Source organism: Erpetoichthys calabaricus, chromosome 9, assembly GCF_900747795.2.
Source record: "Erpetoichthys calabaricus chromosome 9, fErpCal1.3, whole genome shotgun sequence".
NCBI lineage: Eukaryota > Metazoa > Chordata > Cladistia > Polypteriformes > Polypteridae > Erpetoichthys > Erpetoichthys calabaricus.
This window is the reverse complement of record NC_041402.2, coordinates 184628628-184641185: the sequence shown is the minus strand read 5'-3', so window position 1 is coordinate 184641185 and position 12558 is coordinate 184628628. Positions and strand designations below refer to the sequence as shown.

At 36.6% G+C, this 12558-nt stretch overlaps 1 protein-coding gene across 5 annotated transcripts in view; it reads left to right on the top strand.

Moving 5' to 3' along the window:
• The window catches only part of LOC114656956 (calcium-binding mitochondrial carrier protein SCaMC-2-B), a 69405-nt gene extending 57749 nt beyond the window's left edge, over positions 1-11656 (top strand). For 2 of the 5 annotated variants that reach the window (XM_051932349.1, XM_051932350.1), the window contains exons 4-11: positions 1006-1041; positions 1692-1803; positions 4788-4946; positions 6373-6525; positions 7188-7295; positions 8250-8417; positions 8553-8703; positions 8825-11656. In XM_051932349.1, coding sequence (XP_051788309.1) covers positions 1006-1041; positions 1692-1803; positions 4788-4946; positions 6373-6525; positions 7188-7295; positions 8250-8417; positions 8553-8703; positions 8825-9009 — 1072 coding nt within the window. In that variant the 3' untranslated portion in view covers positions 9010-11656. Of the gene's footprint in view, positions 1-1005; positions 1105-1691; positions 1804-4787; positions 4947-6372; positions 6526-7187; positions 7296-8249; positions 8418-8552; positions 8704-8824 lie in introns of those variants that run through there. The other 3 variants (XM_028808612.2, XM_028808611.2, XM_051932351.1) reach the window with 2 other exon arrangements.
• The last annotated feature ends 902 nt before the right edge of the window (positions 11657-12558 follow it).

Below are 12558 nucleotides of genomic sequence, written 5' to 3'. Positions count from 1 at the left end.
CCAGCAGGTTTTATATTAACAAAACTATGAAAACAATAAGATATGCAGATTAATAAAAAAAAAAAATTACATGGTGTCTGTGACACTTGATTACTTCCTTCCTGAGGGTTCTCTGTATTCACCTGCTGCCCTCATCCTATTGTTATTTTCCTGTGTTGTGTGATACTGTGATTGTTTTAAATTGCATTTGCAATTTATTATTTAACATTGACTAGTATTGGTACTTGTTGCAGCATAGGTGGAAGGGTTTTTTTTTTTTTCTGTCTCTTTCCCTGTCATGCTTGTGTGTTGGCGACAACCCAGCTAGTGGCGCAGTGCTGTGAAATCCAGATTATACTGGCTCTTGCCAGTGTAATGAACACATTTTGAGACTGTGTTCTGTGGACTTTCTAAATTGTTAGTCAGCATTTTAAACAGAGGACTTAGTTAAAATTAATTGAACATTTAAAACTGATTTTTTTTTTTTTTTTTGAACTCCCACGTATTTTGCACATCTCTTCACTCTGTGATTCTATTTTATATTTAGATGTCCTTTAAACATTACCTCATTGTTTCTAAACTTTTTTCTGTTTTATTGGAATTTAATGCAGTGAACCAAATATAAAATAACACATTTGCTTTTCACTAAATCCAAATTAATATAAATATTCATGTTAATATTGATTAGGTCCAGGATGGTATTAGTTTTGTACTTTCTGCCTTTTTAAAGGTTTAAAAAAAATATCATCATATGAGAACATTAGCAGTTTCATGTTCATTTCTTGTTAAGTGCTTGAATATCCTATTAAGCAGCAAACACCTGAAAATATTTAAGTCAGCATTGCTTTTTGTTTTTCAGGAGATTTAATGTAGCCTATTTTTTTATTTATTTAACAAATCTAGATGATTAAAATGTTGAGGTGTTAATCTTGTCTGCTTGTTGTTGTCTGTGTACTTTGGCTGTCTTGCTCTTTCATACTCTCTTTTTTTTTCTCTTATTTTTTTTTTTTCTTTGGTCTGTCCCAGAATTAGGAAGGGTCAGTTCTGGGACCCTGTTGCTTAGTAAGTAACATACTTCACTTGCAGTACTTCTCATCACTGGGATAATCTACCCATTCATCCCAGGTATTGCTGGTCATAGAAATATCAAGCCTTTTAAACACACGTTCATTAGGCTTCTATTTTTTTTAGCCTGTGCTGCCATTCTAAATCATTCATTAAACAAAGTGCTTTATTTTTACTATGGTTCCACTACAGTTTTCTTCTTATAACTGAGTTAACTTGGCTAACTTTACCTACAATTGTTTTGAGGTTTCGGACACACCCTAGAATGAGGTTCTTTCATCACATATTCTGACAGAGTTAGGTGTCAGATAGTATAAAATCAAATGAAACCTCTTATGTACTGGAGCCAAATATGTACATTGAAATGAGGAAATGCTTTCCATAACAGAGTATAATTGAGGAACTGTAATAAAAATCTCCTCTCTAAAGATACTCAAAATTAAATGAATGGACAATTAAAGTGGTGTCAGATTAACACCTTCAAATTCAAACACTAGAACTACATTTTTACTTTGGCCAAGCTGCTCAGCTGTGTATTCTTGGAGAGGAAAATAGCAGTGGAATGATAACATAGAAGCATTAAGCATGTAACACACTTGGTGTAACATAATGTGAGAATGGCCTAACAATGCATTCTTCTTTCACAGCATGGACAAAAATGGGACAATGACCATTGACTGGAATGAATGGAGAGACTACCATTTATTACACCCGGCAGACAACATTCCTGAAATTATCCTCTACTGGAAGCACTCCACGGTAAGACCGTAGCCTTCAGCCTATATTGTATTGCTCTTTCTTCTACATAATTATCACCTGCTTTATTGTAAGACAGTTTAATGGTCCTGACAAGGGTCTGAGTAGCTAAATGTCACATTTGCTTTCAAACTGTTGGTCTGCTCTACATAGCTTTGTTCAGCTGTTTATATTTAACATGAAATCGCGAGATGCACACAGCAAGCTCATTCGGTGCTGTTTGCTCCTGAGTGTTTAAAATCATTGATCTTTTCAGTATGCTTTTTGTAAGAACTTTTTACTCCAAGTCCGAACATAATTGTTTACCCACATTTTGAGACCTACTCGGGGTGACACAGTGATGATGCACAATCCGGGACTAAACCAGCAATTGTTTCGTTTAGACTCCAGTGTCTTTAGCCACTACATCATACTTGGGTGTCTGTCTCGTATGATGCATCACTTGCTTGCACTAAAACATACTGTTTGGACAGTAGTATGCCCTTGGATTAAGCTTGTCTTAGAAATGCAAGACATATTATCAAAGTTCCTTAAAGCTTTAAAGCTCCAGGTTCTATGCACACATCATAAAAAAGGAATCTCCCTTTGGTACATTATGAACTGAGGCCTGAAATGTGTTTCAGAATGCAGTTTGGTGATTTATGTGTGTGTTTGAAGAGAGTTTCTGCCAAAAAGATCTTTTGAATAGATCATGTACCCAAAGAGCTTAATGTCATGGTGCATTGAAGTAATTCTGCCTCATTCTAAATAAAGGCCACCAATGGCTTAGTGCATGTTAAATTTAGAAGAGGACATTTTACAGGTTCATTGGAATAGCTCCATGATGATTATTGCGAAACACATGATACATGAATTACGAAAAAATGATCCCTTGTTGTACCCTACCACGTATAAGAAGATAAGAAAGTGCACAAGTTTGTACTTTTCATCTCTTCCTGGCAGGTGCAGCAGAGTGGCACACCTGCTGATCTGTATACCTTATCTGGCATCGGCTGGTTTTATATGGTGTGTTGTAACTGCAAGTGTTACATCAGTGGCCTGTAGTCCTTAAAGTTTAACCCAATGGAACATAACCTGTTGTCTCTTAAGTCTTAGAATGTCCTTAAAGATTAATTGAAAGGCACTGAACCATCCTCTTTTAGTTATTTATTTTTGCACACATGGTTTTAAACTTGATTAATTCTATTAGTTTTAGCTTTAATTTTTTGCTCTAACAGAACCATGCATTTGGTATCCTGGTCCTATTTTTCTGGGTAGGGTGGCATGCAAATATGGTTCATTATACTAGAATTTCTAAATGCTGGTATCATGGCTCAGTTCTCATTTAGGAATCTTGCTATATACAATTGTGTTGTATCTTGCTAGTTTTTATTTTGTTAGATGTACAGTTGGCAGTAGATGCTGAGTCAAGGGTTCATAGGCCCATGATACCGGTCTTTTTTTTTTTTCTATGATTTGCCTTAGATGTATTAGAAAATTGTAACTACAATAAAGGTGACTTCCTTTCTTCTATGCAGTGTCCTTATTTCAAAGTATTTAAAGTAAAAATTAAATGAACACTTTGAATGAGCAAGGGAATTCAGTATGAAGTGTCCTACAGAAGTAACTTCTGGCAAACACCCAAGACACGGGTCAGTTGCTTTACCTAGCTGGATTACAGGCAGAGTTTTTTTTTTTTTTTTTTTTTTTTGCAAATGTGTACAGGTCTTAAAGGAACTAGGTAAAAGGCTACTGGAACTGTTGTTTTAAGTGTGCCAAACTGTCAATCAGCCAGAGAGAGGAAAAAAACTTTGTGGTCCCGGGTTTTTTATTTATTTATTTTTTTTGTGTTCTCTTCTCCCTAATGCATTTTGACCAAGTTTTGATATATAGTTGACACATCAATAGGGTGGCTTAATGAGCAAAGTATTGATTGTTTTAAAATATGAATTCATTGTTACTAATAAATGCATTCTTGGGACATGTTAATTAAATAACAAGTATTGCAATTAACTTAATATTGCTTCACCTTAAAAGAAAATGTGTTTAACGGCCATTATTTGGGATTTTTCTCATTGTCTTGTTACTCCTTACATTTTTTTTTTTCTTACACATTCTGCATTCCTTGCATTAGGAGTGAGACCCATTCTCACATTATCCTCTCCACTTGTCCTCTGCATTACATGACTATTTCCAGTCATCCCCACCATGACCATCCTTTCTTTTACTCTTTGCTTGTATTCCTTACTGAAATTGCACATACCCAATTTATTCTCATCACAGACATTTTTGAATTTGCATCATGTAGCCATCCTCAATTAAAATTGAAGTGTCATGTTTTTTTAACAAAGCTGTTGAACAATCATAGGTTAATAGATTGGTTTATTGTCACATTACACTGTACATTAATTTGTCATGTGCAGAGTATTTCATGATTTATAGTTTGTTAGAAGTATGTCTCAAACTTTCTTTGGCATTGACTCCACCATCTACTGTGGTAGCAGTCTGTCTTTGTGTGTATTGCTTACTTGAATACAGCATGTGAAATTTCTCTAGACATTTTGGTGGAGTGATTTTCAGTTTCTGAAGCAGGTGAGCAAACCGCAGACAAGCACAAGTGAACTGGATTGTGTTATTTTCAAAATTAGCACAAAATGAAATGCTGTTTGCCAGCTAAATGTGAAAAGGGGACAAATCCTTCTCCTCCTTGTTCACTTGACTTTTGAGAAATGGTGATTATAGACCCAGAAATTGTCCTGATATTATCATTTATTAATAAATGGCATTACAATATTAGATTTTCCTAAACATGAAAGAAAGATGACTTTAGATATCCAGGATTTCAAGGAGTCTAATCTACTATTGTAGTTACTCTGTATTATCATTCTTTGTGCAGTTTTTGTGCCTACTCCAAGGTAAGATTTAGCAGGAGTGTAAGATATGCACATCAAAGTTAAAAAACTTATGATGTCAGCTTTATTTAATTTCTATTCTGTTGTTCTTTTTAGATATTTGATGTGGGTGAAAGCTTGACTGTTCCAGATGAGTTCACTGCTGAGGAGAAACAAACTGGAATGTGGTGGCGGCACCTGGTGGCTGGAGGAGTAGCAGGAGCAGTATCCCGGTCGTGCACTGCCCCACTTGACCGCTTGAAGGTGTTAATGCAGGTGAGAAGTGGGATGGTGGACTTCATAGTACATTCTATAGAGAGTGCCCTCACAGTACCATGAAGCCAAGGGGGTTGGAGGAAGTCCCATTTCCTCTCTAGGCCTTTCAGATCGGGGAGTCGGTGCTGCATGTGATATGATGTTAAGAGGCTTTTTCTGTATGTTTTGTTGGTTATTCTGTCATCTTCTGGTTCACTTGAATGCCAATATATAATCATTATACAACACAACTTTTTTGTTTATACCTTTCTTAAATTATAACTTTGATCAGCAAGTGAAGATTAAGAGGAGACATGATCAGAGTGATAGATAGATAGATAGATAGATAGATAGATAGATAGATAGATAGATAGATACTTTATTAATCCCAAGGGGAAATTCACAAAGTGTTAAAAATATGAAAAAAAATAGGGTCCAAGCTATTACTTTAAAATAAATTCTGCAATGAGCAGAAACTTGTTAGTTGCAGAATATCTGCAAATGTTAGATGTTTTAATGCAAAGAACCATAGAGACATGGAATAAATTAGTAAATAGTTTGGTGGAGAATAGGACTTTCTGGACCATCACATATCGAAGTAATGTTATTTTGGACAATCTATGATGGACGGGCTTGTTAAGGCTAATGGTCTCTTCTTGCCAAAATTGTTCTAACTGACTAACACTCACTTTTAAATAATGATATTGGCAAAGGTCCAGTCCTGATGTATTACTTGCTCCTGAGCTGAGGGTTGACGCTGCATTTTATTAACCTTCTGCAGGTCATTTTGCTTGATTAGCTGTATCTACTATTACAAATGAGATTTCTCAACAACAGTAAATATGCCAATAGATATCCTTGCCAAGATTCTGAGGTTCATGTGCCCTGTTTGCCAAGCATAGCAGCACAAGCAACTTTGACCAATCACAAAGTGGGGGAGGTGTCACACCTCTTCAGTGCCCTTTGCTTGTTAATCTGATAGGCCTAACTGGCAAAGGGGTGTGAGGAATGTTTAACTTGGTACCAGGCCAATAGCTTGCTTCAGCTTCTCTACAAAGAGTGGGTTACCAATTGTTTTAAAAACCTTTCATTCCTTCTAAGCAAAATAATGTTGTTCCCATTTAAGCTTGTATTAAAAAAAACAAGGTCTATGTAATACATTTTCAAACCCAATTTAAGAGCTGGGATGGGATCTGAACATCACCTGTCAGCACTGACACAAAAAAAAAGGAAAAAGGACAACAAAACCAATAACACCACTTCATTGTTAAAGTCTAAATGAAAGTTTTTTGTTTAGGAAAGCATGCACCATAGATTAAAGCTTAGCCATTTTCAAGATATTGCTTTTTACAGAGACTAAACATTATGCCTGAATCTTTCACTCACTTCTCTTGTGTTTTTCCTTCTATAATCGATTCTAAACAAGGTCTTGTGTTTATTTTTTTAGGTTCATGGCTCCAGAAGCAACAAGATGTGTGTTATGGGTGGATTTGCTCAGATGATTCGTGAAGGTGGCATAAGATCTCTCTGGAGAGGGAATGGGATTAATGTTATCAAAATTGCCCCTGAATCTGCCATAAAGTTCATGGCCTACGAGCAGGTACTTAAATTTATCGTTAACTAAAGATGATAACCACCAAGCAGATTTGATAGAATTTTTTTATTTTTTTTTTTTGTTTAATATGGGAACTTTGTTGCTTAAGGAGAAAAGCTGTTTGTTAAAGGAGGAATAGGGGCAGTTCAGTGTTAGCAAAGAGTCCTGGAGACTGTAAACCATGTTGAGGTTTCAATCTTTGCCACTGACATAACTGATTCTGAACAAATCCTCTAACCTTCCACTGCTCACACATTAGAAAGAAGGAAATAGTTTACCACTCTGATTTTATTTTTTGAAGTCTCAGTTATAGAAAGTGTGACTCAGTGGCTAAATGTGTTGAGTCAGGGGTCCAGTTAAAAGCAGAATTTGGATAGAATGAAAACCTGCAGCCACAGGAGTATTTTAGGAGTAAACTTGGGCAACAATGGTGTAAGACATTAAATTTTAAGACACAGGGGAAGTGGTTCTTCCGTGGCTCCTTGTATAACCCTGACCCTTCCCTAAGTCATTCAACATGGCAGTACTCATATTATTGCAATGCACTTGTGATCTGTAAGTTGCTTTGGCTAAAATTTATAAGTACTGTGCATTAAAATAATAATGCAAATTAACAAGTATCAAGCTATAAAAATGTTTTATTTATTCTGTTTTTGTTTTGTGTCTAGATCAAACGTTTAATAGGCAGCAATCAAGAGACTCTGGGAATACTGGAAAGATTCGTAGCTGGCTCCTTGGCAGGAGCAATTGCACAGAGCAGCATTTACCCAATGGAGGTAAGACTCAATATTGTGTATATATAGGTCTTCTAATGGGCTTTAGGCTGTCTAGGCAAATGGTGTCCTCAGAAGTAGGTGGGCAAGTGCATTTATGAGAAATGGCCATTCAGTATTGTAATTATCTGTTGTTCGGCTGCCTAATAATTTTGAAGCATAAGACACATCGATGAATTGTAACCTGTATTTCTGGTGGCCATCTTTTTCTTGTTGCACAAGTTAGAAGTAGAACTTCAAAAACACGGGTGGAGTGGTGGCTCTGAGGCTAAGGATCTGCGCTGGTATCCCGAAGGTTGCCGGTTCGAATCCCCGTCAGTGCCAAAGAGATCATACTCTGCTGGGCCCTTGAGCAAGGCCCTTAACCTGTAATTGCTCCAGGGGGCGCTGTACAATGGCTGACCCTGCGCTCTGACCCCAAGGGGTATGCGAAAAAAACTAACAAACACTGTTGTAAGTCGCTCTGGATAAGAGCGTCTGCTAAATAATGTAAATGTAAATGATGTAAATGTAAAAAACTTTTGCTTGTTTTCTGCTTTGCATCTGTGGCTGCTGGGATAGGTTCCAGCTTCTCACAATCCTGAACTAGATTAAGTAGGACAGAGACAGTTATGTAGCATTTGTGTCAATTTGGTGTGATACAGTAGAAGGGAATGCTTCTGTGCCTTAAAGTCTTTTTAACTAGTATGATTTTTGGAGAGCAAGTGCTCTTAATAAGAAAATGTTTTCCCAGTTTGCTGTGGATTCCCCATCTTACATGTGACTTTTGAAAATGGTTAATTCAGAGAGGCAGCAATGTGCTTGCAATTTGTTCATTTTTATACTTGCAGTATTTTGGCATGTTTTACAGATTGTTTTGTAAGATGACCGTGTGTTTGCCTGTGAAAAGATTTTCTTACTTTAAAAAAAAAAAAAAACACAAACCACTGATGCTGATACATGATTATTTTTGTGCAGGTGCTGAAGACTAGACTTGCATTGCGAAGGACTGGTCAGTATTCTGGAATTGCAAATTGTGCAAAGCACATTTTCCAGAAAGAAGGCCTTAAGGCTTTCTACAAGGGCTACATTCCAAACATGCTTGGGATCATCCCCTATGCTGGTATTGACCTAGCTGTGTATGAGGTAAGTTGATGTGATCGTGCATGTTAGTATATACCATACAGTGTAAACACCACTGCAGCCAGTTAAGGATTTACTTTCTGTAATCTACATTATTTGAAACTAACTAATTTTTGGTTTTATATATATTTTTGGCAGACTTTGAAAAACTCTTGGCTACAGCGTTATGCCACAAATAGTGCTGATCCTGGAGTTTTTGTCCTCCTTGCCTGTGGTACCATCTCAAGCTCTTGCGGACAGCTTGCCAGCTACCCCTTAGCATTGGTCAGAACACGAATGCAAGCACAAGGTAGGTGGTTTCTCAGCTTATACCACTGTCTGAACGTATTGTTGCCTGCTTTTAGCACAACTGCATTTATATTTATGAATTGAGGAAAATAAACTGAAGTTGTCTGTTTTGTTTTGTTTAGCCTCTGTAGAAGGAGCCCCTCAGATGTCAATGTCTAGACTTTTTGGACACATTTTAAGGACTGAAGGAGCTTATGGGCTATATCGAGGCCTGGCACCTAACTTTATGAAGGTCATACCAGCTGTCAGCATCAGTTACGTCGTGTATGAGAATCTGAAAATGACCCTAGGAGTCCAATCTCATTGAAAAGAAGAAAGTGGCAGTCGAGGAACTTTACATTAGGACACAATGAATCTTGGGTAACAAGGCCTGGGATTTTGCAGTTGCCTCATTCTGTGAATGGTTGAAACACTAGAAAAGAAGTGAATTAAACTGTCTGAACAAGTATCACTGTGAGACTGAGAGGACAGTGGGGGCTCTGAGTGCCTGCCTGCAACACCAGAAAGGTGTATAACTGCAGTTAATACACACTTGCTCAATAATTGCACATGCCGAGACCAGAGATTTTGTTTGGAGGAGAGGGACCAGTTTCTGTTTTCAGTGGTCACTTCTGTGTCCAGTGCTTTGTGTTTAGCTGCTTTTCAACACCATTGAGCTTCAAGATGCAGAAAAGAGGCACCTTGTCCTAAGGATTACAAAGAAGCTAACAACCCCCACTTCACTCTTTAAGCAATTATTGCACCTATGGTGGGATGCTGACAGCTGAAACTCCACCTGCACGGTTTAAAAGAGAACCAAATCACACTTGAAAGGGCTTGGTCTTAAGTTAACAATGTGTTTTGTTGTTTTTCATTGCACACTAAAATCCTGTGATCCTAACAAGTTTGAAGTTCAGCCTTTGGCGGGATTGGTTTATTTTATTGTCTATTTATTGTTTACACTGTCTTTTTTTATTTATTTGATTAGTTTAATTCTAATCTTTTTTTGGCAAAAGAACCAAACCTCTGAAGACAGGATAGAAAACCTGACACCCACATTAGCTGTGTGGTGACTCATTTTGTTTTTTAGCCGTTTCCTTTTTTTTTTTATCCTTGCAGGTGAGAAATTACTAGTGTCTTAAAATGTCTGATCTGTGCAAAATAGGGATGTTGAAATGTATAATTTATTTTTATATATGCATATATATATATATATATCTTGCATCGCTAACCAGATTTATTTATTTATAGTATCCAGTTAAGAAAAACTAAAAGTATGTCAGTTGGTCCTGTATGATTGCATACTTGCATGTTGAAATGTATGTTTAATTATCGTCCCTCCCAAATGACTTTTCTTCTGTTTAACATTTCAGATGATAATGATGATAGTTAGGAACTCCCCCCTGCCCTCTCCCTTTAGTGGGTGTGTGTCTCTCGTGTTTGGTTTTTTTTTTGTTTTTTTTTTGTCTTGTTTTGTAAGTGCAGTGGTTATAAAATGTGAAGTCTGGTTGCTAGGAGCTTGCACTGTGAAAATGACACTTACAGCACAGTCACTTTTACTTATCAAATGGTAGTTTTTGTATCTCTATCCCTAGACCCCCTCCCAACAACAAAGTTTTGTTACATAAAACGTCCAACCAGATTCACAGGCCATCTGTATTTAAAAGTAAATATTGTTGGATTTTGAATTCCGCATGACTGTTTAAAAAAAAAAAAAAAAAAAATGTATTTTTTAGGTTTGAAATGATTAAATAATAAAATGGATTTTTTAAAAATATATCTATAGATGTTAATGTAGAAAAATGCATTCAAGAGAAATACTGCTTTAATATTAAATATAACCATACTGCCTATTCTGTTAGTCATTATTACATCTTGTCCAGTTCTCATTCTGCCATGAATTTTGATTTTGATTGACACTGATATCATTAATACAGTCAACAACCTACAACCTATTGACTTCACAACCTTTATAGGAGAACATGAGAGGATCTTTCATCTTCATATTAGAGGAGTGCAGTTATTTGATAAAAGTCTAAACAATGATATCCAGTTATTTCCTTTTTTTTGCTCATTTTTAGCCCTGATGGTTTGTTTTATTTTTAAATTAATCTAACCAGCGACCTTTTCAATGCCAGTGACGTTCACATCTGAATCTATATCTGAACTTTTTTCCTCCTGATATATATATAATATTTTTTTAATCTGAGTAAAAGTACAAACCACTAACAATGACTAAGATATACATTAATACAAATGCATCAAAGCATTTGAAACGGGAAACACCCACAATGCTATTTGTCCATATGCACTTACATATTTAGTATTAATAAGATGCTCCTGCATTGAATGTTGAAATGAGTGTTTTGTGCCTAAATTGACCTTAATACAGGAATGCTGCTGCTAATCTAAGCATAGATAAAACATGTATGTACTCTGTATGATAGACCTGAATATTCCCACTTTATTTTCAGCATTGAAAATCTTAGCGTTGGTGTTTTGCTGCATTTTTTTGTCCATTTAAGAATGTGAATAAGTGTTAATTCTTATGAACGGACCATGATAGTGTCAAATGTATTAAAAGGAAAAATTCTGTGTTGTGTTTTGCCTGTTAGGTTAACCTATGCATATTTACGAAGATTATTCCAATCAAATTTCTTTACTAATATACTGCTGCAAAACAAAAAAGAAAGCAACCATAGTTTTTGTATTTGTAAGGAGGAGTAACATCTTGCTTAGTAGGCAGTGTATATGTGTGTTTGAAGCTTATGGGGGGGGGGTGGGGGGGGGTTGGCGGCACTGCCATTTTTTTTTAATTGATTTGCAAAGTTCAAAGGGAGCAAAGATCAATGCAACATGTTATTGTCGAGAATACAGTTGATTAAGATGGAATATCATGTCGATGAATGTACCTGATGGCTTGATTGTTGACATTGGAAACCTGCTCAATAAAAGACTTCTTGTGGATCAATAAAGTCTGTATCTTGAGTTTCAGTCCTTTTAAGAATCCTTGTACGTCTTCATGGGTTATTGCAAAATATGTGGGTGTCTATGTTTGGATAAACTTTATTAATCGCAAGGAGAAATTCAGAATTTCGTTTTACAACCTATCTAAAGGCCCTCCCTTTCAGGTTCTTTATTGCAACAGATGAGCATGATCACGTATTAACGAGGGCGTCAAACTCGTGGATACAGAAGTGTAAGCTGTGTATTCTTTGAATTACTCGGGCATTATATAATCCATTCCAAGTCTTCCTTTCATTTTTAAGAATGTGCCTTTTTCATTACAGACAAATTTCATAATGTGAATTGGCAGCACTAGGATGCTTTTCAGGGAGCTTTATGTTATGAGTAAATTGCATTCAAGCAGTTTATCCATTCATCCTCCCATCTGCTACTGTTCAAGGTCAGTGAGGCTGGAGTGTGGTCTCGAACCCAACTGAGGGAGAACAAGGCACCTACATGCACTTAGACGGAATCCGTTTAAACTTAACAATTAACCAGACAAGCTTCCCTTTGTGATGAGGAAATAAAATCCATGCATACTGTCCTCATGCCAGGATGTAAACCAAGGACTCTACTGTAGAGCTAACCACTGCACCTCACTGCTGCCCCCCAACAGCAAACTCTAGCATACCAATACATGGCATCTTGAAACAGAAAATACAGCCTTCTGAAAAGGATAGGAATAATCTGTCCAATAAAATGCAACGAGTGCAAATCAGTTTGAGAACCTGCAGTACTGTAGTTTTGAAGACATTCTGCCTCTTGCACACAATTCATTGCAGTAGGGGAGGTTGCTTTTTTGAGTAATTTGTATATATTTAAACCAGGCAGAGATAATGATGAGGACCACCCTTGCATTCTGCCTTGTTGG